Below are 25,993 nucleotides of genomic sequence, written 5' to 3' on the forward strand. Positions count from 1 at the left end.
TGTCTGTTAGCTGCTTTGAAATGGCTCCAAGTAACTTTCCTGATTTGTTTAAGTCAGTTGTTTGCTTTTTCAGATCTGTGCTGAGCTCTTTAGACTTTTCCATTGTAATATCTGCGGCTGAATCTGATGAGTGCATCAAACGGGCCCAACTGGCTCAGAGAAGTCAGCCGTAGTAGTCAACTGTAATCACTTACAAGAAGTTAAGAGGTTGTGCCGCTAAGAAAATTTGCACAAGAAAAACACAACTTTCTGCAACACCAAAACTGATCATTCAAGCTGCTGTCTGTAGATGTTTGACCAAGCAGATTGTGTTATTTTTCCAGAAGATCTACAATAAATCTATGAAAGAACGAAATACATGATTACTCCACCAATGAACGTATGTTTGTCTATTTGTCTGTGTGCAACATTACTCAAAAATGGACTAATGGATTTGGATGACATTTTCAGGGAAGGTCAAAATGACACAAGGACCACCTGATTAGATTTTGGCAGAGATGTGGCTTATAGTCTGGATCCATGGATTTGTTAAAGATTTCAGTGTCATCGCGAGATAGCATCACTATGTAACTATGACAACAAGCAAAGGCTACATCAGCTACCGGCTAACGATCACATGATTGCGATCCTACTACAAATCCACTACTGCTGACTAATCGGGACTTATCCATCGATAATCATATGATTGAGCAGCCTTGGCGGAGTGCTGCGTTTTCCGAGAGCTTTTCTTGTTATTCTTGTAACAAAGACACATGTTGTTAAATGATTCCATCATATAAACTAAGGGTGTATATTGGAAACTCAACACTGCCATGGTATGCACTGTCTTCAAAGTGTAAACTTTTGTTTACAACAGTACATTGTGGTTGTAAAGTGAAAAAGGACAGTAGAAAAGTGATTGAAAAACAAAAGTGTGCTGAAAAATAGTGTGAATTTTGTATGAAGACCATAGATCAGCCTTGCACACCATTTTAGTGTACGCGGCTGTAGTATGTGGGCAGTGATGTTTGCATTTTTTTTTTTTACATATACAACTAGATTTTTTTTTCAAATGTGTATTTGGTTGAAGACATTCTGACGTTCACATGATGTTTTCAAGTATTAAATAGGAAAACATAAAATGATGTGTAAATATGCTCAAAACACCAAAAAGATGTTAATCAATTTATGCTTAAATTTTATCCAGTAACATTTCTTTGTAAACTTTATTAATACATAATAAGGAAATCAAATACATGCCCAGATATTTGCCTGTTTTATAAAACAGTGACTTACCAAACAGTGCCAGTCTCCAGGGCTGCAGACACAGAGAGTGCTCTGTCCATACTTGCTGTAAAGACTGCTGATACTAGGCCATATTGTGAGCTGTTTGCTCTCTGGATTGCTTCCATTTGGCTCTTAAAGCTGAATATACACTGCACTGGACCAAAAATCTGGAAGGGGGAAAGATCAGTCACATATAAAGAGAAATTAGTCACACTGTACAATCAAATTATAGTGTCCTCTGTCCTCTGTGATAGCCTTCCATATACGATTTATAATAATGTGTAATATAAGCTGATAAAAGAGTAACTGGAGTATACTGAAAAAACATTGCTAAATATATACAGTCCAGAATAAGGGTGTTTTTTCACAAAGGTATTTCTATTGTATATTATGACATGCAACATTATGGCTACGAACCCATTAGCTGTAATGATACTGTGGCAGAAAGGAATTCTCAGTCCATAATAAGAAGAAGCTTGTGGAGAGCTACCTAAAGCACCTAGCTGAGGTGAAAATGACCAAGTGACACTTAACCAAACATTATTGGCACTGCTTTATGTACATTTCTGAACTAGCAGATTTTTGTGATTTTGTCATATTTCCAAGAGACCTACAATAAATCTAATAAAGAACTAAAATGAATTATAGTCTTTTGTGACAAAAAAGATAAAACCACTGGCAACCTCTTCACTAGCGATGCGCATGTGGTCCTTAACGCTGGAGAAGATGGTGGGTTGAATGAAGAGGCTCTTCTCACCCACAGCTCCTCCTCCATACTCGAGTCTGGCTCCCTCCTTTTTACCACTCTCAATCAGATCCATAATTTTGTCAAACTGCTGTTGGTCAATCTAGAGAAAACATCAAGCAGTCATAAATTGACAACGGAATGTAACAATTTAATCGTATATGCCTAATTTATTGGGGTATGTTTTGTTTGTTAATGTATAAAATCATACTTTGTACAGCTGTTGATACAGCACCACCCCAAACACTGACAACTTCAGACTTATAGTGGGGGATTTGGCCTGTGAGCAAGTGACATCATGAACTTCAGCAGCAGCAGTCAGGGATCTCTGTCTGTGGAGATGCGTGATAACAGCTGCCACAAGGTGAATTCTATGTGCTGGGCCTCAGTTAACTACCCTGGTTCTCATGTTCTGCTGTGTTTAGTGGGAGTGGCAGATACTCCAGGCTGTGTCAGTTTACTTCCTGCTTCCCTCCTCAGCAACTCCGACCCAGATCAGCCAGGGATGCTTTGCAGATTTAAAATATCTACTCAGACCATGCCCATCTTCCAGGTGAGAAAAAAAGAATTACTTCATCCTTCTAGGTTATTGATTGATAGATTGCTGGACAAAAACACAGATTTTATCATTCAGAATTACATTTACAAGTGTACCAAAAGTGAAGAGGTCTGAATACAAGTGACAATACAGGTGGCAATATTTGTAGTGATGAACGTTTACAGAATTTTCAACAGAATCTGTGACTTCCCTAGCCTAGCCACGCTATACCCATGTTTCTGATGGCACAAGGGTCTAGGGAAGCTCGACAGGGAGGGAGGCGGGCTAAAAGGTTGTCTATCAAATCCCTCTGCAGCAATTGGGTAGGTATACAACCAATCAACGCAATGAATAGGCTGACGTAGTTCCGAGAGCACCGGCGGATTGTGGCTAAGTCCCATTAGCTTCCCAACCAGCGGAGCCAACTGGTATATTAAGGATTTGCCATATCCCGTCGGCATAGGTCCAAATACGTCTTTCTTCTCAATGAAACACTTCAGTGCCGTCCTTTGTTTATCTTTCAAGTTGAATTTTAGCTTCAAATCTTTAAGGGCTGTGGCCAAAGCCGAGTCGAAAGATAACTGTTTATTGTGCGCCGGTTGTTTCTGTCAGAATCGTCACGCCTCTGTCGTCACTTCGTTACGCCCGCCTTCTGACTCTACACTTCATGGTGATTGGTCCGGCCAGTTTTAGGAGAATCCAGCCTCGAGCCTTATGGCGGGTAACTAGACCCACCCTGGCAGAGAATTAAATTTGTTGCCATGGGTTGTCTAGCACGGCTAGGCTATGACTTCCCTAAACTTTATAGAAATTTAAAGGTAGTTTCAAGCACAGTTTTGGGTCACACATATTCTGTGACTATTATAAATTGTCACCACAGGGGTCACTGTTACATTGATTTCACTTTGCATAAGCAATTTTTGCTGTTTACGGTGCTTAGAAAAAGTATCCACGCCCCTCTGAATTTTTTTTTTTCATTTTGTTGCTTTTCAACAATTAATTGTGGTCAATACACTTCTGCTGTTTTTGACAAGAATTTACAATAGTAAAAACAGATTTCTTTAAAGTAATGTTGAATAATTAAAAATACAAAACATACAATGTTTTATTGGATAAGTATTCCCCTCCTTCAAGTCAGTATTTAGTAGACACACATTTGGCCTCAGTTACAATATTGAGCCTGTGTCAAATCAGCCTTGCACATCTGAACATTAAAATTTTACCCCATTCTTATTTGCAAAACTGTTCAAACTCTGTCAGATTGCACTGAAAGTGGATTACCACAAATTTTCAATTGAGCTGAGGCCCAGGCTTTAACTCAGCTACTCCAGAACAATCTCCATGTCTTGAGTTGCTTAGAATCTTCGTTTGTCGTGATGGTGTAGCTTTAGTCATAAATGTTAAGTTTTGTTTTTTTGTTTGGACTGAGAAGCAGAACACTGAGAGTTGTGGAAGAAAATGTGGATTTATTAAATATACAGTATTTACAGAGGAGTAGAGGTGGCCGAGGGCTCGCTGGAGATGTTTGATCGGGGTGGTGAATCTGAGGAAGGTGAGCTGACTGAACACACTGAAGGCTGGAGTATAAGTGAGCAGAATCAGTAGCTAGCAGTGAAGCACACGGGAGGATCAACAAAGGGAGGGGGAGGGGGTTCGGTCAGAGGGCTCAGAGCACTGGTGGGGACAAGTTTAAGCAGAGATACAAGAAATACATTATGAACATTAAAAGCAGGAGGGACTTTGAGTGTCATTACAGAGTGGTAAATAACCTCTTCTATTTCGTATGTTCTGATATATCTAAGAGCTAGCTGATAGAGTCTATATTCAGTGGAAGATCTCTGCTACGAAGCCAAAGGTCTGGTTGGTGCCCAGGCTGGTATACAGAGGCTGAGCTATGGTGACGACCAAGCTGATGATTTTTGGCAGCGGTTCGGGTGAGTGCCACCCAATCTTCATCGCCAGACTCAATGGGCAGGTTGATGATGCACCAGATAACTTCTGCCTCCTGTGGAGTGAAGAGTTGGGACAGAAAACTATCCCCCATCATGAATGTAGGTGTACCTGTAGCAGAGCTGATGAGGGAGTTATGAGCATATTCTATCCAAGGCAGGTAGATGGACCAAGAGGCAGTATGACAAGCAGTGACACAACAAAGAGCCACGTAAAGATCAGGAAGAGGTCGTTTAGGGCAGGTGGGGGAATGTTTCTAATGTGGAGTCCTCCTCAGAACGGTGACGGGCGATATGCAGCAGAGAGGCAACCGCATCCTCCCGCATCCTCCATGTACCAAGGTACGTGGAGGATGTATAAAGGCCTTTTAGACAAATTAAAGGGGGGCAAGATGTGGGGTAGTGATTTGCTGGATGGTGTTAAGAAGCAGCTTCTCCAAGTGCTTCATCATTATGGAAGTAAGAGTGACAGGGTGATAATGATGGAGATCAGTTGGCCGAGGTTTTCTGGGTACAGGTATTATGGTGGTGGGTTTCCAGGGGGTAGGTATGGTTGGGGTCCGGTAGGATTCAGAGAAGAGTAAGTGAAGCACTGGGGAGAGTTCATGGGCACAGTCTTTCAGCACCCTTGCTGGGATGCCATCAGGCCCAAGGGCCGAGCCCAGCTTGTATCGGCTGAGCTGGTGGCGTACATCTTCTTCTGAGAAATGGCTGACTCGGCCACTTCTGGAAGAGGAAGGGTTTCCAGTAGAGCTTCACACTCAGCTCTGTGATCCTGTGTGTCAAACTAGGCAAAAAAATTGTGTTCAGTTCTTTTACAAAGGATTCTGGGTCCTGTATGGCATAGGTGTTGTGTTTGGGTTCACTTCCAGTAAGGATTGGCACCCGTTGAAATGCCTGCTTGGTGTTCATCCTGGCAAATTCAATCTCCATCCTATCTTTGATTCTCATTTTTGCCTCAAAATCCTATTTTTTTTGTTTTCCTGTTTGCTAATATTAGGCTTTCCCAGTCATTGAGCCAAAAGATGTTGTGTTTTTCTTTTAGGCTCTGTCTAATTTTTTGTGTTATCCAAGGCTTGGAGTTTAGAGATTTTTTTCGCGTTTTAACAGGAATACTTGTGTTTTTGCAAAGAAAAATGACAGAACGTCTATTATTCAGATCACCATTAAAAATACTCCAGTCAGTGAATGACCGGGAACCTTGGAGATGTGCAATAATGTCCTAAAACCACTATTGAGCTCTGTAGCGTTGTGGCATGTGACGTTTCAGTTCATAGTGCCTGTAGAAGTAAATAGATGATGTTATACTCTGCTTATCCAAGCGGTGGATAGGAACGGGACCAGAATGCATCGGTTATATTACTGTAGCACATGTCCAAGATGTTTGCTTTCCTTGTAGAACATACTAATGAAATGATGCTAGTACACTGTCCAATCTGACCATCATAGCATTAGCATCCTCGACTGCCAGCTCCGCCGCTGTTTTGATGTAAGCACTGGGAGCAACATAAAGCTGACCACGATTGTTGGAAACTCCCAGGGAATATAGAAAGGACATAGTGACACAGTCAGCATCTCCAGGTCTTGTGAGCACATTTTATGATGCACTTTGATGCTGTTACACCATCTATTGTTGATGTAAAGGCAGACTCCGCCACCCCACTTGTTCTCACAGTATCTCAGTCTGTCAGACCTGATGAGGGTAAAGTTGTCCAGGCTGACTTCTGCATCAGGGACCGTTTCATCCAACCAGGTTTCACATATGGCAATGACACAATGTCTCTGAAGGCTATCGGCCAAAGCTCCAGTGGCAAATCACAGCAGGCTTGGTTTTACACAGCATTGAGGTCCAAAGTAGCAGATAGGACATGTTAGGAGTCAAGGAGAGAGTGGTCTGTGCTGTCACATCAGTGTGCATGCCATCATCAGAAATGTGGAACTCACATTTCTTCACTTAAACATATGGTCTTTTCTCCAATAGTCTCCAAAAAAATGACAAAAAAACACTCTAATTACCTATAGAGGAGGTGGACCAGTCAAAATAAAGGTAGTGCAGTTTTAACCAAAAGAGACCTAACACAACTGGGGACATGGGTGAGGGGATTATATATAACAAAATATGCTTCAGTGGGTTACCTGAAAGTAGAAAGTTAATGGGGCTGTATGCTGTGTCATATGTCCTAAAAGTCTTCCATCAAGGATGAAAATGTTATTGGGTCAGTGAAGGGCTCGGTTGGAAGGTCTCTTTGGGAAACTAAATTTGGGTCAATGAAAATGTCATCAGCACCTGAGTTAATAAGAAAGTGTAGGTACAGGTAGACAGTTAGTTGATCTGATTCCAGGCTCATCGGTGTCCCTTCTGGTAGCTCTCGTCTTTTGACGTAGAGAGACATTTCACAATGAAGTGTCCTTGAAGTCCAAGGTAGATACAGAGTTCTGTCAAAACTTCCTCTGATGCTTCACTGAGGTCAGCCTCATCCTTCCCAGCTGATTTATGTCCTGGAGGTAGGGGGAATGGCATCACAGAAGCAAGACAAGGTGAAAAGGTATCTGGGAGTTGGAGTTCTTAGGACTGCGGGAATGCCTTGAGGAAGGTAGGACTTCCTCTCCCTATGTCTCTCTCATAACTTGTTGCGTAGATGGATAGCCAGAAAAAGTACTTTGTCTAGAGAGGAACAAATGTGTCCCGGAGCACCACCTCATCCCAGCCACATTCAGTTGCAATTGATTGCATACTGAGTAACAAAGGTGGAGCATTGATGGAGTGAAAGGAGTCACTTAGCTGCTTCCTTACCTTGAACTGGATGATCAAATATTTTTTACATCTCATTGAATGACTGGAGATTGTCTGGTGAAGGTGTTTCTGGAGGATATGGCTACTACCCATGCAGAGGCTTTACCTACGTATGAGTAGGGTAGGTTTGGGGCTGGTGGTCAAAAACAAGGCTGCACTGACTGCATGTCCATATGTCACCTGACTACCTTGCGGGAGTGGGGATGAAGGGCACATGGGGAAAAACTGGAGGTGGACACTGGCATTGCAGCTGGAGAGGAAGCTCCATTTGAGACGGATGTGATGGAGGTGAGTCGAGTGGCGAAATTGTCCATGCCTCCACTGAGCGTCCACTGAGCACTAGCGGTGAGTCAATACAGGATTTCCATTGTCTGCTGCAGAGTTGTCTCATGCTGCCCCACAAGAGCACCTTAGGTGGAGACAGCTTGCCAGATTGTTCTGTGAGGTTTGGGTTTTTGTTCAGAACCAGAAGCAGAACATTTTAAGTAGTGGTAGAGAAGGTGGATTTGTTAAATGAATAGCCTTTAAACGGAAGCAGAGGTCGCTAAGTGTTGGCTGGAGTTGATCAGCTGTAGGAAGTGTGGTGTGTCTGAAGAAGGTGAGCTGGCTGAACAAAGACAGCTGGAGCACAGGTGAGTAGAATCAGTAGGTAACAATTAGGCACACTGGAGGATCTACAAACGAGAACACAAGATCAGTGGAACAACAAACGAGAAGTACTAGAGATAAATACTCTCGTTTCGCTGGGGGTTGCCAGAGAATCGTTTTGGATGTACTATAGTCACAGAGCAATCTGGGACTGGAGAACAGGAGGAGTCAGGGATTTATGGAGGTCTTGGTAAGTTGAGATGATCTGTAGGTGTGTTCAAACAGCTGCACACTGAAAGGGAATGATGGCAACAAAAAGAGGGAGGAGGGGAGAGAAACAAGGAAAAACAAAAAACAAAACAAAAAACCATGACAAGGAGGGCTGATTCACCAGTGACTGGCACCTTTAGGTACGAGTATTATTGCATGACATCTGGCACCATTTGGTTGCACCTGTGTTTAATTTGTAGGTGAATACCTATGCAATAAATTGTTTTTACAATTTACATTTTTAAGGAATTGACAATACTTTATAAAAATCAGTTTTCACTATGACATGAAAGAGTATTTTTGTGTTAATGCTTGTAAAATGAAATTGACCAATGTTGAAAACCAATAAAAGGGAAAACACCAAGGAAGGTAGATACTTTTCAGAGACCTGTATGGTTTTCAGTCTGAATGGCTGAAAGAAAAGTACCTGACAATTTTCAGATGTTGCAAATTATGTTATATTTTTAGACAGAATAGAAAAACATTTCATTGGTGACCAAGGTAATACATTTTACTCTTTACTCTGCTTTGCTTCCAACATTATATTTTGGTGTATTTTCACATATTCAGACAGAAATGCCAATAATTTGATAATTACTGGATATAACATGTTTATTTTCTTAATTTTTCGATCAGCATGGAGGCAGCTGAATAGAGAGGACAATTTCTTGTGAAGGTCAACATAAACTGTAATTCTATTTTGCTTGCAAACTGAATAACGAGTGGAATCTAAAAATCTGGTACTTTGCCTTTTTTCAACCATTTTAAAGATTGAACAATGTTCCAACAGTAAGGTGTACAAAATAACATCTATTGGGTCATCTTTTTGATTTTACCAGAGGAAAGACTTCAAGTGTTGAAGGCATTTGTTTTGGTAAATAAAATGTCTGGCTCATCTACTATGTGTCCCAGAAGACACACTGGAGGCTGACTGCTCCAAGGTGGTTTCCATTAAGCAGCTAAAGAGTATAGTAAATGGAACATTTATATAAATATTGGGTATATTAGAGCATATTCACTTTAGAAGTTCATAAAAAAAACAACACTGAGTTAGAAGAGAGCAAATGTTGGCCTTTTTTACAACTCCAGATCAATATTTAATGTTTCATGGTAGCTGCTTTATGAGTTAACAAGCAACTTTTTCACTGTATTAAGTGTTCTTGAGCTGTAATCCTTTGCGTGCCAAAAAAACAAAATGCATGATTGTCACAAGTTTAAACACATTACTTGCACATAATATGTATTCTAATATGTTGATTATTTGTTGGTACCTGTGGTCCATGTGATGTCTGGGGGTCCAGTGGGTCTCCTATAACAATCTTCTTAGCATTTTCTATGCTGCGATGCACAAACTCTTCGTAAATAGTTTCTTCCACAAACACACGTGATGCAGCTGTGCAGCACTGACCCTGGTTATAAAAAGCTCCTTTCTGGATTTCCTCCACGGCCGTCTGTACTGTACAAAAACACATTTACATGTACACACTTGTCATGAACAATAAACAAAATACCAATTTTAGGAAAACTTTTGGTGTTTTAGAAAAGAAATCACACATCCTCACATTTTATTACAAATGGTCAGTGACATTCAGTGCATTTTAGGAGTTGATGTTACGTGTATAAGGGATTGCAATTTACATTTTTGACGCATTCATTTTAGATCTGCCTGTTTTGTCTACTCTGTCATGCAAACAACCCCACATACAATATATAGTTAGTTGTACTGTAGTTGTCTAATCATAGTTAATCCTATTGTTCCAAGTTAACCAAACACTGATTTTTGTAGGAAATATTTCTGTTAATGTTTTCCTCTTATGGGCTGCACAGTGAGGTAGTGGTTAGCACTGTCACCTTGCAGCAAGAAGATCCCTGGTTCAAATCCCGGCCTGGGCCTGGGATCTTTCTGCATGGAGTTTGCATGTTCTCCCTGTGCATGCATGGGTTTTCTCCGGGTACTCCGGCTTCCTCCCACAGTCCAAAAATATACTGAGGTTAACTGATCACTCTAAATTGTCTGTAGGTGTGAATGTGAGTGTGATTGTGTGTCTGTATATGTAGCCCTGCGACAGACTGGTGACCTGTCCAGGGTGTCCCCTGCCTTCGCCCGAGTCAGCTGAGATAGGCTCCAGCACCCCCCGCGACCCTAATGAGGATAAAGCGGTGTATAGAGAATGGATGGATGGATGTTTTCCTCTTTCCTCTTATGACATAATTCTTCATAATCGCTACTTCAAAGCTCAGAATTGTTTATTAGAAAATAGGATCAGTCATTCAGAGTTCTGGAACCAGGCTATTAAACCCTTCCAAATACCAAGAAAAATATTCGGATCTCAAAATTAATATCCGGATACCATCGTCACGACCGAATATTCGGATATTCCTGTCCAGCCCTAGTATTAACATGGCTGCGCTAACTAGGCTACTGGAAGGCCTTAAGGCTGCCCTCTCCATTAATTTCTATTATCCTTTTTCAAATGAGACATATTTTGAATATTAGAACATTACATATTGAGAAATTTGCTGCCTTGGGAGTTGTTCTATTTCGCATACGCTATTGTACAGTTGCTTTACTTTGTTCTAGGGGTTAATTCACTTTGTGTATTTTTTCTTTCTTTCTCCATAATGGGAGCAGGAGTAAGCTGGAGTTGGTGGAATAAGGAAGCATGTATCTTGTACCATACACAGGCTTAGTTTTCCCAAGGGATTTACTCGTTTTGTTTTGAATGTATGTGCTGTGTGTATGTATGTATGTATGTATGTATGTATGTGTGTGTTTTGTCTCTCCCCTTGTGCCTTGTTTTTCCCCATCCCTTGTGTTTCTACCGTTTTACAGTTTGTGTGCCTTGAGTTGACAGAAGCAACATGCAGACATCAAAATGCTAACAGGAACTGAAGTTTGTTTTTTAGGTTATTGCTTCAAGCTGTTCTTAGGAGTCTTTAATACGGATTTATTTAATATCACCATCAATTAATTTTTGAAAAAGGGACAAAGAAAGCATATTTACTTACAGTCACAGTCAGCAAACACAATGCAAGGGTTCTTGCCTCCCAGCTCCAAAGTCACTCTCTTCAAATTACTTTTGGCTGCTGCTTCTGTGATCAGCTGGCCCACCTGCAAAAAAATTAAATTCACCTTAATGTACATCAGTATTTGTGACTGTTACATAAATATTACATGAATTTCATGTTTTTCACATGTGATCACATGTATAACATGTCACAACATATAAGGCAGACATGTGAAACTTGGAGGGCTGCACAGTTTCGTAGTGGTTAGTACGAGTAGTAGTCCTTGCAGCAAGAAGATCCCCGGTTCAAATCCCGGCTTGGGATCTTTCTGCATGGAGTTTGCATGTTCTCCCTGTGCATGCGTGGGTTTTCTCCGGGTACTCCGGCTTCCTCCCACAGTCCAAAAATATGCTGAGGTTAATTGATTATTCTAAATTGCCCATAGGTGTAAATGTGAGGGTGATTGTTTGTCTGTATATGTAGCCCTGTGACCGACTGGCGACCTGTCCAGGGTGTCCCCTGCCTTCGCCCGAGTCAGCTGAGATAGGCTCCAGCCCCCCACGACCCTAGCAAGGATAAAGCGGTGTATAGAGAATGGATGGATGGATGTGAAGTGTCATGACTCCCGTCCTGCCTTGCTGGCTACAGACTCCTTTTTAACCTTTGTGGGGGTTTCATTTCTGATATCATGCCATGTTTTTTGAGCTCTGCCGTTGCCATGTGTTTCTGTGTTGCTTTGTACTGGTTCTCTCTCACCCTCATTAATCAGGTCAGAGTGGCTTCAGCAGCAGCTGGAGCCACTCAGGTGATTGGCCACGTAGCCTGGACTGAGCAGCTGACTCCACTCCGTCATCATCTCACCCTGACAGTTAAAAGCCGGTCGTCACATCCACTCTTCGCCGGATTGTTGTTCAAACTACTCACAGTTAGTGACACGCCAGCCAAACCAAGTTGTCTCAGAAATTGGATTCTGAAGATTCATTGTTGTTTTGCATAAAACCGTGTGTAACTCTGCCTTTCTTTGCTTCACCAGTCTTAACTGCTCGGAACCCACGCACTACCGGTCTGAATCACCGCCAAGAGGATACCACCGCCAGGACCAAGCCCAGAACCCCCGCTAGACCCACAGCCAAGAGATTACCACAGTCAAGACCAAATCCAGAGCCCCAGCGCAACCCACTGCCACAAGGTTACAACGGTCCGCAGTCAGAACCGCCGCCAAGACAGTACCACAGCCAAGACCAGGTCCCGAACCCCAACCCGATCCACCGCCAACAAGAATCCCAACACAGAACCCCAGTCCAAGACCTAGACCGGGAGGTCCAGCATCCGCCAAGACAGTACCACAGCCAAGACCAGGTCCCGAACCCCAACCCGATCCATCGCCAACAAGAATCCCAACACAGCACCCCAGCCCAAGACCTAGACCGGGAGGTCCAGCATTCCCTCTCCAGAATCATCTTTTCTCCCTCTCAATTAAACCTTTAATTCACCACCACTCCATCCCAGTTCTTCCACCGTTTCCACCCTCCTCGCTACAGACCTGACAGAACAATCCGGCCAAAAAATGGAAACGGAGAACATGGGTCCAGACGAACCTTCCCCTTCCCAGGTTCTGCACGCAGTTTCCATCCATGGTCAACTACTGGGGCAACACAGCAAGACCTTAAGGGAGCTAGTAGAAGCAGGAAATCAGGTAACAACCCAGCTTCATTCCCTTTCGGACCAAATGACCCAGGTAGCAACCGCTCCTTCTGTTTTAGACCAGCATAGCCAAGCCCTCCACGATCTGGGGGTTTCGAGCCGTCTTCTGACCGAGCAGATGGGAAGTATGACAGCCCAGCTGCACCAGATTACCACCGTTCTGGCTCAACTCTCCAGTCCACAACCACCACCGGTCCCCCCACCGAATCTACCACCACCGAGCCCTGAACCTGTCGCCACGCCCCGGACCATTTTTCCGGAACCCAAGATGCCTATCCCCGAGCGCTACGCTGGGAATCAAGGAGCCTGCGGTGACTTCCTTATGCAGGTTTCCCTAGTTTTTAGCGCACAGCCACAGACCTTTCGTACCGATGAGCAAAAGATCTCCTATACCCTGGGCTTATTGACAGGAGCAGCGCTTCGGTGGGGATCAGCGGTTTGGCAAAATAAGAGACCAGCCTGTGCTTCATATGCCGCCTTCACGGAGGAAATGAAGCGCGCCTTTGACCACCCGGTGCGCGGAGCGGACGCCATGAAGAGGCTGGGAAGCCTCAGCCAAGGCGGACAAAGTGTGGCAGATTACGCGGTGGAGTTCCGGACATTAGCAGCCGCCGTGGACTGGAACGATTCAGCCTTACGGTTCCAGTTTCTCAGAGGATTGAGCGAGGAACTAAAAGACGAGTTGGCTCACCGAGACGAAATCGAGGATTTAGATTCACTCATAGACAAGGCAATCATCTTGGACAACCGTCTGCGAGAAAGAAGAAGAGAGAAAAGGCATACGAACCCACAGGTGTCTCGCTTTTCCCCCCCAGTCCACCCTCGCCCTGGTCCTCGGTCCCGCGACTCCGGCTCCACAGTGCCGTCCCTTCCTCCTCCACGTGGGAATCTCTCTGTTCCGGTTACTCCAACGTCAGGAGAGGAGCCCATGCAGCTGGGCCGGGCTCGCATATCCCCGGAGGAACGAGCAGAACGTCTAAAGAGAGGAGCCTGCTTTTACTGTGGAGAACGGGGACACCTAGTGGCCACATGCCCATCCAGGCCGGGAAACGTCACGGCTCACCTCGGTCTGGGGGGGTCCGGGTGAGCCAAACCTCTCTCTCCCCTTTTTTGACTCATCTCCAGGTACCTGCGTCTATATGCTGGAAGACGCACCGGTCCACTGTAGGGGCTCTGGTAGACTCTGGAGCCGAGGGCAATTTTATTGATGAAACTCTGGTCAGTCAACTTTCATTACCTACTGAACCTATAAAACCACCTTTATGTGCCTTGTCTCTCAATGGTCGCCGTTTAGCCCAGGTGAGTGCCCAAACTGTCCCAGTCACCCTTAGAACCTCAGGCAATCACGTTGAATCACTCGTATTTTTTGTACTTTCCGATTTAAATTCGCCTATTGTCCTGGGCTATCCATGGTTAAAGCTTCATAATCCCCAAGTAGACTGGCAGCTAGGGAAAATTTTGACTTGGAGTTCAGACTGTCATGCCAAGTGTCTAGTATCCGCCCAAAACCCAGGGGATTCGGAAACAAAACCGCGGTCGTTACCTCCCGATTTGACCAACGTTCCCACAGAATACCACGATTTGGCTTCCGTTTTCGATAAAGACCGAGCCGTGTCTCTGCCTCCACATAGGCCGTACGACTGCGCCATAGATCTGTTTGAGGGAGCCCCCCTTCCTAGAGGTCGATTGTATAACCTCTCAAAACCAGAAAGAGCTGCTATGGAAACGTACATCAAAGAATCGCTAGCGGCCGGTCTGATCCGTCCGTCCACATCTCCAGTCGGGGCTGGAACTTTTTTTGTGGGAAAAAAGGACGGCGGACTCAGACCATGCGTGGACTACAAAAGATTAAATGAAATCACCGTTCGGAACAAATACTCCCTTCCTCTCATAGACTCAGCCTTTACTCCCTTACACGGCGCCTCGATCTTCTCAAAATTAGACCTCAGAAATGCTTATCATCTGGTGCGGATACGGGAGGGGGATGAGTGGAAGACGGCCTTTAACACTCCTTTGGGGCATTTTGAGTACTGTGTCATGCCTTTCGGTTTGACCAATGCCCCGGCCGTCTTCCAGCATCTCGTCAATGACGTCCTGAGGGACTTCCTGGACCGGTTCGTTTTCGTCTACCTCGACGACATCCTGATCTTCTCCCGCGGCCTGGAGGAGCACCGACGGCACGTGAGGATGGTTCTCGGGCGTCTGCTCGAGAACCGTCTTTTCGTCAAAGCTGAAAAGTGCGTTTTTCATGCAGTGTCGGTGTCCTTCCTGGGTTACATCATTGCCGCGGGAGAGGTCAGGATGGACCCAGCCAAGGTGGCGGCGGTGGTTGAGTGGCCGGAGCCCGGGGACCGCAAACAGCTTCAGCGGTTCCTGGGCTTTGCCAACTTCTACCGCCGCTTCATTCGCAACTACAGTCAGATCGCTTCCCCCTTAACCGCACTCACGTCCGCCGCTATTCCGTTTGTCTGGACACCTGCCGCTAAGCATGCCTTTGTCACGTTAAAATCTCTGTTTGTCTCTTCCCCAGTTCTCATTCAACCAGACCCGACCAAACAATTCATTGTGGAGGTCGACGCTTCGGACGCCGGAGTGGGAGCGGTGCTATCTCAGCGTGCCGGCGGGGATGGGAAGCTTCATCCATGCGCCTTCTTCTCACGTAAACTGTCACAGGCCAAGAGGAACTATGATGTCGGTAATCGGGAGTTGTTAGCAGTCAAATTGGCGCTGGAGGAGTGGCGTCACTGGCTGGAGGGAGCGGAGCTTCCCTTTCTGGTTTGGACTGATCATAAGAACCTCCAATACCTGCAGACCGCCAAACGACTAAACCCTAGACAGGCCAGGTGGTCACTATTCTTTGATCGATTCCAGTTTACCTTAGCCTATCGTCCTGGGTCACGCAATGGCAAACCCGATGCCTTGTCCCGTATCTTCTCTAACGATGCCTCTCCTAAGATCCCGGAGCCCATCCTGTCCCCTTGCCACCTGGCCTGTCTTAATTGGAATATAGAATCAGTAGTGAAACGAGCTCAACAGAACCAAGTATTCCCCGAAGCGGGTCCCCCAGGAACTCTGTTCGTCCCCGAATCTGTCCGCACGGAGGTTCTACAGTGGGTTCACTCCAGCCAGTTCGCCTGCCACCCAGGGGAGTTCAGGACTTTATCAAATCTCCGGCGGCGGTTCTGGTGGCCTTCCATGGCTGGGGATTGTCGAGACTTTGTCGCTGCCTGCTCTGTCTGCGCCCAAAATAAGACGTCCACTCAGCCGGCCGTGGGTCATCTCCATCCTCTGAAAATCCCAAGACGACCATGGTCACATATAGCCCTTGACTTCGTCACCGGGTTGCCTCAGTCACAAGGTCAGTCTGTTATACTATCTATCATAGATCGATTCTCAAAGTTCGCTCATCTGATTCCCTTGCCTAAACTTCCCTCTGCCATAGAAACGGCCGATCTGCTCGTCCACCATGTCTTTCGGGCTCATGGTCTGCCAAGGGATATAGTTTCGGACCGGGGTCCGCAGTTCACGTCGGCTGTCTGGAAAGCCTTTTGTACTGCACTCGGGGTCAAGGTTAGTTTGTCCTCGGGGTTTCACCCACAGAGTAATGGCCAGACAGAGAGGTTGAACCAGTCCATGGAGGCCGCCCTTAGATGCACATCCTCCAAGAACCCAGGCTCCTGGAGCAAGCAACTCCCCTGGGTGGAGTATGCGCATAACACCCTTCCCAGCGCCGCTACTGGTCTCTCCCCCTTCCAGTGCTTGTACGGTTACCAACCACCTGTGTTCCCGGCCCTGGAGGAGACAATTGAGGTGCCCTCAGTCAGGGCCCATCTCCGCCGGTGCGCACGCACATGGCGACGTGCACGTGCCGCTCTCCTCCGATCGTCGCGTCGCACTCAGGATCAGGCCAACCGACATCGGTCCGAGGCGCCGACCTACTCCGTTGGTCAACGGGTCTGGTTGAAGACCCAACACCTTCCCCTCCGTGCATCCCCCAAAAAACTCTCTCCTCGTTTTGTTGGTCCATTTACCATCTCCAAGATCGTTAATCCAGTCGCTGTCCGGTTGGATCTTCCACGTTCCATGAGGGTCCATCCCACGTTTCATGTCTCGCAGCTTAAACCGGTTCAGGAAGCCCCGCTGGCCCCTCCCGTGTCCGCTCCTCCGCCCCCGCGTATGCTAGACGGCGACCCCGTATACACGGTCTCCCGCCTTTTGGATGTTCGCCGCCGGGGTCGGGGCCTGCAATACCTGGTGGACTGGGAGGGGTATGGACCTGAGGAGCGCCTGTGGGTTCCCAAGGCCCGGATTTTGGACCCGGATCTCATTCGCGATTTCCATCGCGCCCATCCTGACAAGCCCCGAAGGGCGCCGAGAGTCGCCCATTGAGGGGGGGGTTCTGTCATGACTCCCGTCCTGCCTTGCTGGCTACAGACTCCTTTTTAACCTTTGTGGGGGTTTCATTTCTGATATCATGCCATGTTTTTTGAGCTCTGCCGTTGCCATGTGTTTCTGTGTTGCTTTGTACTGGTTCTCTCTCACCCTCATTAATCAGGTCAGAGTGGCTTCAGCAGCAGCTGGAGCCACTCAGGTGATTGGCCACGTAGCCTGGACTGAGCAGCTGACTCCACTCCGTCATCATCTCACCCTGACAGTTAAAAGCCGGTCGTCACATCCACTCTTCGCCGGATTGTTGTTCAAACTACTCACAGTTAGTGACACGCCAGCCAAACCAAGTTGTCTCAGAAATTGGATTCTGAAGATTCATTGTTGTTTTGCATAAAACCGTGTGTAACTCTGCCTTTCTTTGCTTCACCAGTCTTAACTGCTCGGAACCCACGCACTACCGGTCTGAATCACCGCCAAGAGGATACCACCGCCAGGACCAAGCCCAGAACCCCCGCTAGACCCACAGCCAAGAGATTACCACAGTCAAGACCAAATCCAGAGCCCCAGCGCAACCCACTGCCACAAGGTTACAACGGTCCGCAGTCAGAACCGCCGCCAAGACAGTACCACAGCCAAGACCAGGTCCCGAACCCCAACCCGATCCACCGCCAACAAGAATCCCAACACAGAACCCCAGTCCAAGACCTAGACCGGGAGGTCCAGCATCCGCCAAGACAGTACCACAGCCAAGACCAGGTCCCGAACCCCAACCCGATCCATCGCCAACAAGAATCCCAACACAGCACCCCAGCCCAAGACCTAGACCGGGAGGTCCAGCATTCCCTCTCCAGAATCATCTTTTCTCCCTCTCAATTAAACCTTTAATTCACCACCACTCCATCCCAGTTCTTCCACCGTTTCCACCCTCCTCGCTACAGACCTGACATGAAGCTTGTGACGAAGCTTGCATCGCCTTCACTATACTTGTGATGCTAACTTACATACTGTTTGAATTTTACTGCTAGCTATATATGGAGTATGTTTAATGTCAGAGCCGTACATCATAAGAGTAAACTATGAGTCAGTTTTCAATGTTAGCTTATACTTTGTCTATGTCACATATCCTGTCATGCATGTATCCAAATGTGTGTTGTGTTTTCCTTGCTTTCCCACCCCTCCCTCTTCTCCCATCCCTCCCCCTTGCCCTCCTCTGTCCCTCTCAACCCGCCCGGCCAGCAGGCAGATGGGTCCCCCCTATATAGAGCCGGGTTCTGCTCGAGGTTTCTTCCCTGTTAAAAGGGTGTTTTCCTTGCCACTGTCGCCTTTGGGCTTGCTCTGGGGGTCAGGCATATGGGTTCTGTAAAGCGTCTTGAGACGATTTGACTGTAATTGACACTATATAAATAAAGTTGAATTGAATTGATATCATGTATGTGGAAAAGATGTCACCATAGGTTATAACATGTGGAGCAAATGTGGAAAATTGTTCTACATGTTGTAATATGTGGTACCGTGTCACAAATACTGCACATTTTCTAAGTTTCATAAAAACCCTTTTAACAAGTGCAGTAATGTGTGGAGCATTTCTCCAGGTCCTTGGCATTGCAGTTAAAATAACAGGTAAAGGAGGCAGCCCTGTAGCCCAACAGGTTGAGTGGGCAACCCATAAACAGGGATTATAGAACCTGACGCAGCGGCCATGGGTTCGAGGCTGACCCATGGCCATTTGCTGCATGTCCCTCTCCTTTTCTTCCCTCCACTGTGCACTATAAAAAAAGGTAAAAAGAAAATAAAAAAATAAAAAATAATTGGTGAGTCCAGTGAAGCCTATTTTCACCCCTCCCAGCTCTTCCACAAAGCATCTTCCTCTGTCCTGGCCTGCAGGTGTGCAATGCATTGTGTGGACTGAACTGGTGTTTCTCCCTCCACCTGAGCCATAGCTGATGTTTGCTCAGTGGTCAGGACTCTAGATAACTGATTATAAGTTCAAACCCCAGCAATGCGAGGGGCAAACCTACTCTCTCCTCCAAAAAATATTGGAACAGTGACGTCAGATTCTTTCAGTTTTGCTGTAGACTGAAAACATTTGGGTTTGACATCAAACAGTGAATATGAGACAAGAGATCCATATTTCAACTTTTTTCTCCTGGTATTTACATCTGTATTTGATACACGACTTAGAAAATAGCATTCTTTGTTTGAGCCCCTCATTTTTCATGTGAACAAGAGTATTGAAACATGACTGATTTTGTTGTTCTAGGGTGTCCTATTACGTAATTATTCAAACAATAGATAGTGCTCAATGTCTACATTCAGTTTCAGACTTGGGTTTTGCCTGTGCAGGCTGCATCTGTAGTTAGAGGTGTAACCAACATGAAAACCAGAGAGCTGTTTATGGGTGAAAAACAAGCAATTGTGAAGCTGAGAGACGATAGAAAATCAATCAGAGCTATTGCACAAACATTGGCCATAGCCAGCACAACCATTTAGAATGTCCCAAAGAAGAAAGAAACCACTGGTGTACTAAGTACAGATGTTGAACAGGTAGACCAAGGAAAACAACAGCAGTTCATGACAGAAACATTGTAAGAGCTGTAAAGAAAGACCCTAAAACAACTGTTAGTGACATCAGAAACAACCTCTAGAGGGCAGGAGTGACGGTATCACAACGTACTGTTCACAGAAGACTTCATGAACAAAAGAACAGAGGCTATACCAGAAGATGCATATGCACATGTCATATATGTACATACCTCTGTAGAGCCAGTGAAGGCCACTTTGTCAATGTCCTTGTGGCTGGCAATGGCTGCTCCTGCTGTGGAACCAAACCCTGGAACGATGTTCACTACTCCAGGTGGGAACTCTGCCTAAAACAGTAATCCAGACAGCATGTTAATGCAGGGAATTGCCAGTGATTTGTTGTCAACAATAGCATATGGCAGTGGCCATGTGAACCTACACAGACTCACATTATTACACAGACTTACTCCATTTTCAGGACAGCAATTAATATTGTATGATATCAAAGTTTACTACAGCTAAAACTTACAAATGGCATGGATTTTCCACGCTGGATTCTGTATATCATATCATACTTAAACGTTAATACGACTTTAAGTTCAACAAGGAAGATTATAAAAGACTAGTATAAATTGCTCAGTTATTTCCCACCCAGATTTTAAGGTGGCTTTAAACAGTATTTAGAAATATAATGTCCTCTAAGCAGTCACTACCAAAATATATTAGTGGTAAAACAAACTAATCACAAATAGGACTTTTTATAAGAGTGCAGGTCCTGAATTTGTTAAAAAAAAAAATTGGATTGGAGGTTAAAGGACTAAACCTCTACTAGCCCTTGGCTTGGATCAATACCACTGAACGTGTTGAGCCTAACATCAGACCTCTTTGATGAGTGATCCAACGTGGAGGGCTGTGAGGGGGGTCTGCTCTGCTGGCTTAATGACCACAGTGTTTCCACAACTCAGGGCTGGCGCTATCTTCCACATGAACATCAGCAGAGGAAAGTTCCACTAGCACAGACAAAAGCAAACATGTCAACTGAGTGTATCAGTCAAATTATTCACAAAGCAGCAGGCACTGTAATCCAAGTTTTACTGAAGAGTAAACTGAATTCAGCCCCTCTTACTAATAAGAAGTCACCTATTTAATCATACTAAGTAAAAAAAGGAAATCTAAAACATAGTTATACACATGATGTATGAAGCAATTCGGAAAACTCAGATGCTGGGTTGTTATAGCACCTCATTCCTGAACTTTCAAATCCATGACGTGGCTGTGACCAGTTATCACTTTGTGAATGCACAGTAATCTGTCATAACATGGAATAATATGCTTTACACAGCCATGAACAAAAGTTTACCAGCGCTTGTGAGTACCGTGTATATTATGGCAGTCTTGAATTTTCAGACTTCTATAACCTTTTAATATTTTTTCCATGATGAAATGATTGAAACGCATGCCTCTTCATCACAAAAACATGAATGTCACACTTCTGACATCATGATGTCCACATCTCATTCGAATTTTCAAGTCAACTGCCGTTTTCTTTGAGTAACAATACAGAAACTTGGAAAGAATGATAACTGAAACTATAACATCCTGTAGTGTGTTCATTGAATTATGTTTGGAATAAAATGATGGAATACACAGTTCTTTTAAGTATTCAGCATGGGGAATGAGTCAGTTATGCCAGCTAACATCAGCCAGTTTTAAATGAACAAAGTCTTGACTTCAATTCATTTTTCTGGTTCACATAATATTTATGACTCTTATTCCAATGGTGACATGACACAAAACCTTATTAATAGCCAACTATACTTTTGCAACCAATCCATCAAGCTACTACTGTGGTTCTGGTATGGACCAATGTGATCCAAAATGGCAAGATATTCTGTTCAGCTTTGGAAAAGACTAACATTTGAGAAGCTGGAACTGAGGTGTTTCATTTGGAATGGACACAATGGGTAAAACCTTCTTTAGGGCTCCAGGGTATCATGTGTCTTGTCTAAGACTATGCCAAAACAGCCACACAGCCTCTGTACTAATGCTGTAATAATAATATGAAATTAGATAAATCTAATGTCCATATACTCTGACTTTGGAGACGATGTTAAACTAGCATATTTGTCGACCTCTGATATCATACACTACCAGTCAAATGTTTGGATACACCTTCTCATTTATTCCCAGAAAAGTGTTCTTATAGTTTGTTTGTACGTACCCTATTATGTATGTGTTTGTTTTACTTCTTGCACAAATCCTTTGCCCTTCAAGTCAAAGTAAAATGAACAGTAACTGGAGGTCCAACAACATGTTGGTCCCACCAGATCCTGCCTGGACTTACTGGAATGATGGCTCCACACACGCCAACAGGCTCATGTTTGGTTATACACATGAAGCTTTCATCTGTGAAGAACAGAGACAGAAAAGTCAGTTTGATCCACTGTACTTACAGTGGTTCTTTTTATTTACATACTGCCACCATGATTGTATTGTTTTTTTTTGTCATTGTTAAATTTTGCATTACCATACTTCAAGGAGCCACTCATAGCACAAGAAAACACCTCAAATGTTAATCACTGCATGTGTCTTCAAAATAGTTCACATGCCGGAGGGAACCGATCCAGATGCAGCCTTCCTCATCACAATTAGCTCTCTGAGTGACTGTACTTTGGGTTAGCCTGATTTGTTTTCATTTGATCTGACCACAAGATGGTGCTACAATGCATTGAGTAAAGAAAGAAAACAGTGAGGATGGTACGATGACTGAACGCTGTTATAACCTATTGGATGCATTGTGTGATGTTTACCTTTCAACACCTGTAACGGTAAAGTTTAATATGTAAGGGAACCCTTCACTTTGTTTCTCCACCTTGTATTCAGGGCCAAGCTCAATATGGATTATGTTCGTCACAGTCAGAAATTACTGTACTTCACTAAGCAAAAGTATTATGAATTTGTTAACAAGCCTAGCTGGTTACTCTCTTATCATTTAAAAAAACGAACTAATGATCGCTTAATTAACAGGACAAGGATGCCGGCGGTGATATTTCATGTGACCCTCTTACTATCAACAGAACATTTAAAGATTTTATGCTTCCTTCTACAGCACCCAAACGGTACAATCTAACATCACTTCCTACCTTGACACACTTTCGCATTCCTCCACACCTATACAATAGTCAATATTCCAATGGACATGTACAGTTTTTTTGCACCATGAACAGCATTCTCTACTTTTTGTGCTGTATCATGCAATTATCATTTTTGCACTATCATGTTTATATATTCGTTCTAGCTGTAAATTTCTCTATATATTGAGTTAGATTTAATTTTATTACTACTATTTTTATTTTTCTCCCTCTTGCTCTTTCTATACTTTCTTTATTTTTTATTATTCTCTTCCATATTCCTAGCGTGACACCAACAGCCGAAACCAAATTGCTTGTATCTTGTGTGCATACTTCACCATTAGAGATGATTCTGATTGATAAACATCTCATTACCTATAGCCACAGAACAGGATTGCACCAATTTAAATGTAGAATTTACACCACAGGAGGTTTGGGCCGCAATCCAGGACATGCTTAATGGGAAATATCTGGGTTCCCACTGGAGTTTTTCAAGAAGTTTTGGCCTGAGATTCACCTGATCCTCCTACCTTTATTAGTATAGTTATATAGTAATATAGTTTAGTATGCTTTCGTTGCATAAACAAAGTAACGGTTGAGGAGTGAGGCCATATGAGATTTACCGGTGATAACAATGCGTTGAATGCCATAGAGGTTGGTAGGTGGGGATAAGAAAGTTTATTTTCCATGGACTTGACTGTTTTCCAGAACCTCCTAGCATCAGATCCACAGGCAAAAAAATTTTCCTTAAAGTGGGAGATTTTGGCCTTCTTGATCACCTATGTAGTTTTATTTCTGCATTGCCTGAAGACAAGACTGTTGACAGGGGAGTGAGAGGAAGAGGCTTTCCTCCAAAGGGCATTCTTGTGATAGATAAGTTCTGTCAAGTCATGGGAGACCCAGGGGCTAAAACGATTCTTGGTCCTAAATTTTTGTTTTTGACGAGCATGTTTGTTGACGAGTGAGCTAAATCCATCCATTTGAACCGGGGATCTCCTTGCTGCAAGGCGAAATTTCTAACCACTACTCCACTGTGCAGCCCGATTGAGCTAAATGTATTTTTGAAATAAGACCAGGTATCAACTAATTCTGTCCCAATTTACTGCTGCGACGTCGTAAAGAAAGGCATGCATGTCAAAGTTCGTCAGAGAGTACTTGGTCACAATCACTGACAGCCATTTACCTGAGCAGCCAGAACGTATACATGCAACGGTACAGTGATCACTCATTTGCCTGAAGACTCCAGACTGATAGTTAGAAGGAGTGTTAGTAAGAAGAGGCCAATCAATGTGAACAATGAGGGAGATTTGGGGTTGGACTGGTAGGCTGAGATATAATTTGGGAGAGGTTTAAAGCTTCAAATTGTTCCAATACTATGTCTGTTGGGTTGATCATATCTCAGTTCAAGTCACCCAGGAGAACAATTTGAGAAGGATGTATGGTACTAGGAGTTTGCCAATGGTGGTTAGCGTGGAGGCTGGGGCAGAGGGTGTTCTGTAGCAGACAGCAACAGTAGGAGAAAAACTTGTTGAGAGTTTAAGCTTTAACACCAGTATCGCAAACTGCTTAGGGACTGACGTAGAAAGTGCAACAGTATAATGTAGATTATCTTTGACATACATAGTTACAGCATCTTTTTTTTAAATTTAATTGTAATTCTTTTTAATTGTAGAATTTAAAATCCATAAAACAGCCAGTTATATTCTTCTTAGTGGTTTGTAAAATCAAACCTTCTATGGCTGACTATTTGTTTTAGGCTGGAAACTAATTAAAACATACTAAAAGTTAATATAATTCAGAGCGCACTGACAAGCAGCCTTTTAGTGGAGATATAAAGAGAGTTTATGATTTAGTTTTTATCCTACCATACAGGGTGAATTTGACATGTTTATGACTTTCTGAGCTATGTCTAGCAGATTTAATAGGCAGCAGACAGATTCAAATAAGTTGGACGGACAGCTCATTGATTATTAAAGGAAACAGGATTAATCTGATCATAATTTGTCGTTCCACACATGAGTAAGCCATTTCAGGTTTTTCTAAAACCAGGTTTTCACCTTGACATTATAAGTTAATGTACATTTATCGATACTATCACTACATTAAATAGTGTGCAAAAAGTGAAAGGGATATAAATATTCCCTGACAAGACTAAATACATTTAACCACATATATAGTACAAGAAGATGATACACACTCTCACCTATAGGCATACTCTTGCCGTGAATCTTGTCAGCCCAGCCCGCGTAGTAGCGCAGGGTTTTGATGCTGCCTTCCAGGTCAACGAAGAAAGACTGCAGGAACGGCTTGCCTGTGTCCAGAGTCTCCAGTGTCTAAAGCGTAAGGAAAACTAGCATTACAGTTCCATTGATTTTCCTGAACTGTTTTGCACATTTATAACTCAAAACTAAGCAAACAACCGCCAGTAGCAGCCGGTCCCTCTCCAGCAGGTCGGCCAGTCTGTGCAGCAGCCTCCCCCGGCTGGACGAGTCCATCCGCCGCCACGGAGAGCCTCTCTGCTGGGCCGCTCTGGCCGCCGCCACCGCCTGGTCCACATCCTCCTGCAAAGAAACGGAGAGCAGAGCGATGTCAGGACACACCGTAAAATCAGAACACTGGTAACCCACTGAGCTGCCCGGGATCACCAGCAGATGGCATCCAACAGCTCCTGTCCTCAGACTTACACTGTTGGGTAGAGGTCCTGTCCGCTGGACTCAGAATAGCAGCACTTCATTCTACTGTCAAAACTATTTAGTGGATACAAACGCTACTTGGTTACATTTTTTGTCCTTATTTCACAGATTTGTTTGAAACGCTAGACTGACGTGAATTTAAATAAACTGACTCGTTCTGTAGTCTCTAAGACAGCTTCTTACTTTGTCTGCCTCTTGGACATCGCAGATTTTGACACCTGTAGCTGGGTTGAAGGTTGGAAATGTTCTCCCTCTGCTGGATGTGCGCCACTCATTGTCGATGAACATCTGCGGAGAACACCAGGTGTTTGTTCAGGCTTTGCTTTTTTGCCAAAACTGACACTTGACACCAAACTTATACAAAGAGCAAAGCTGGAGACACTGAGAGGACATGTCG

General features: G+C 44.3%; 1 protein-coding gene across 1 annotated transcript in view; it reads right to left on the reverse strand.

The window, feature by feature from the left end:
• The window catches only part of aldh1a3 (aldehyde dehydrogenase 1 family, member A3), a 29,359-nt gene that overhangs the window by 2,990 nt on the left and 376 nt on the right, over window positions 1–25,993 (reverse strand). The window contains exons 2-11 of the mRNA XM_022210411.2: window positions 25,780–25,884; window positions 25,324–25,464; window positions 25,107–25,236; window positions 22,117–22,178; window positions 20,654–20,782; window positions 20,006–20,119; window positions 11,160–11,262; window positions 9,422–9,606; window positions 1,950–2,114; window positions 1,276–1,433 (exon numbers count right to left, since the gene is read on the reverse strand). Coding sequence (XP_022066103.2) covers window positions 1,276–1,433; window positions 1,950–2,114; window positions 9,422–9,606; window positions 11,160–11,262; window positions 20,006–20,119; window positions 20,654–20,782; window positions 22,117–22,178; window positions 25,107–25,236; window positions 25,324–25,464; window positions 25,780–25,884 — 1,292 coding nt within the window. The remainder of the gene's footprint in view (window positions 1–1,275; window positions 1,434–1,949; window positions 2,115–9,421; window positions 9,607–11,159; window positions 11,263–20,005; window positions 20,120–20,653; window positions 20,783–22,116; window positions 22,179–25,106; window positions 25,237–25,323; window positions 25,465–25,779; window positions 25,885–25,993) is intronic.

The sequence above is a fragment of the Acanthochromis polyacanthus genome, chromosome 2 (genome assembly GCF_021347895.1).
Source record: "Acanthochromis polyacanthus isolate Apoly-LR-REF ecotype Palm Island chromosome 2, KAUST_Apoly_ChrSc, whole genome shotgun sequence".
In the NCBI taxonomy this organism is placed as follows: Eukaryota; Metazoa; Chordata; class Actinopteri; family Pomacentridae; genus Acanthochromis; species Acanthochromis polyacanthus.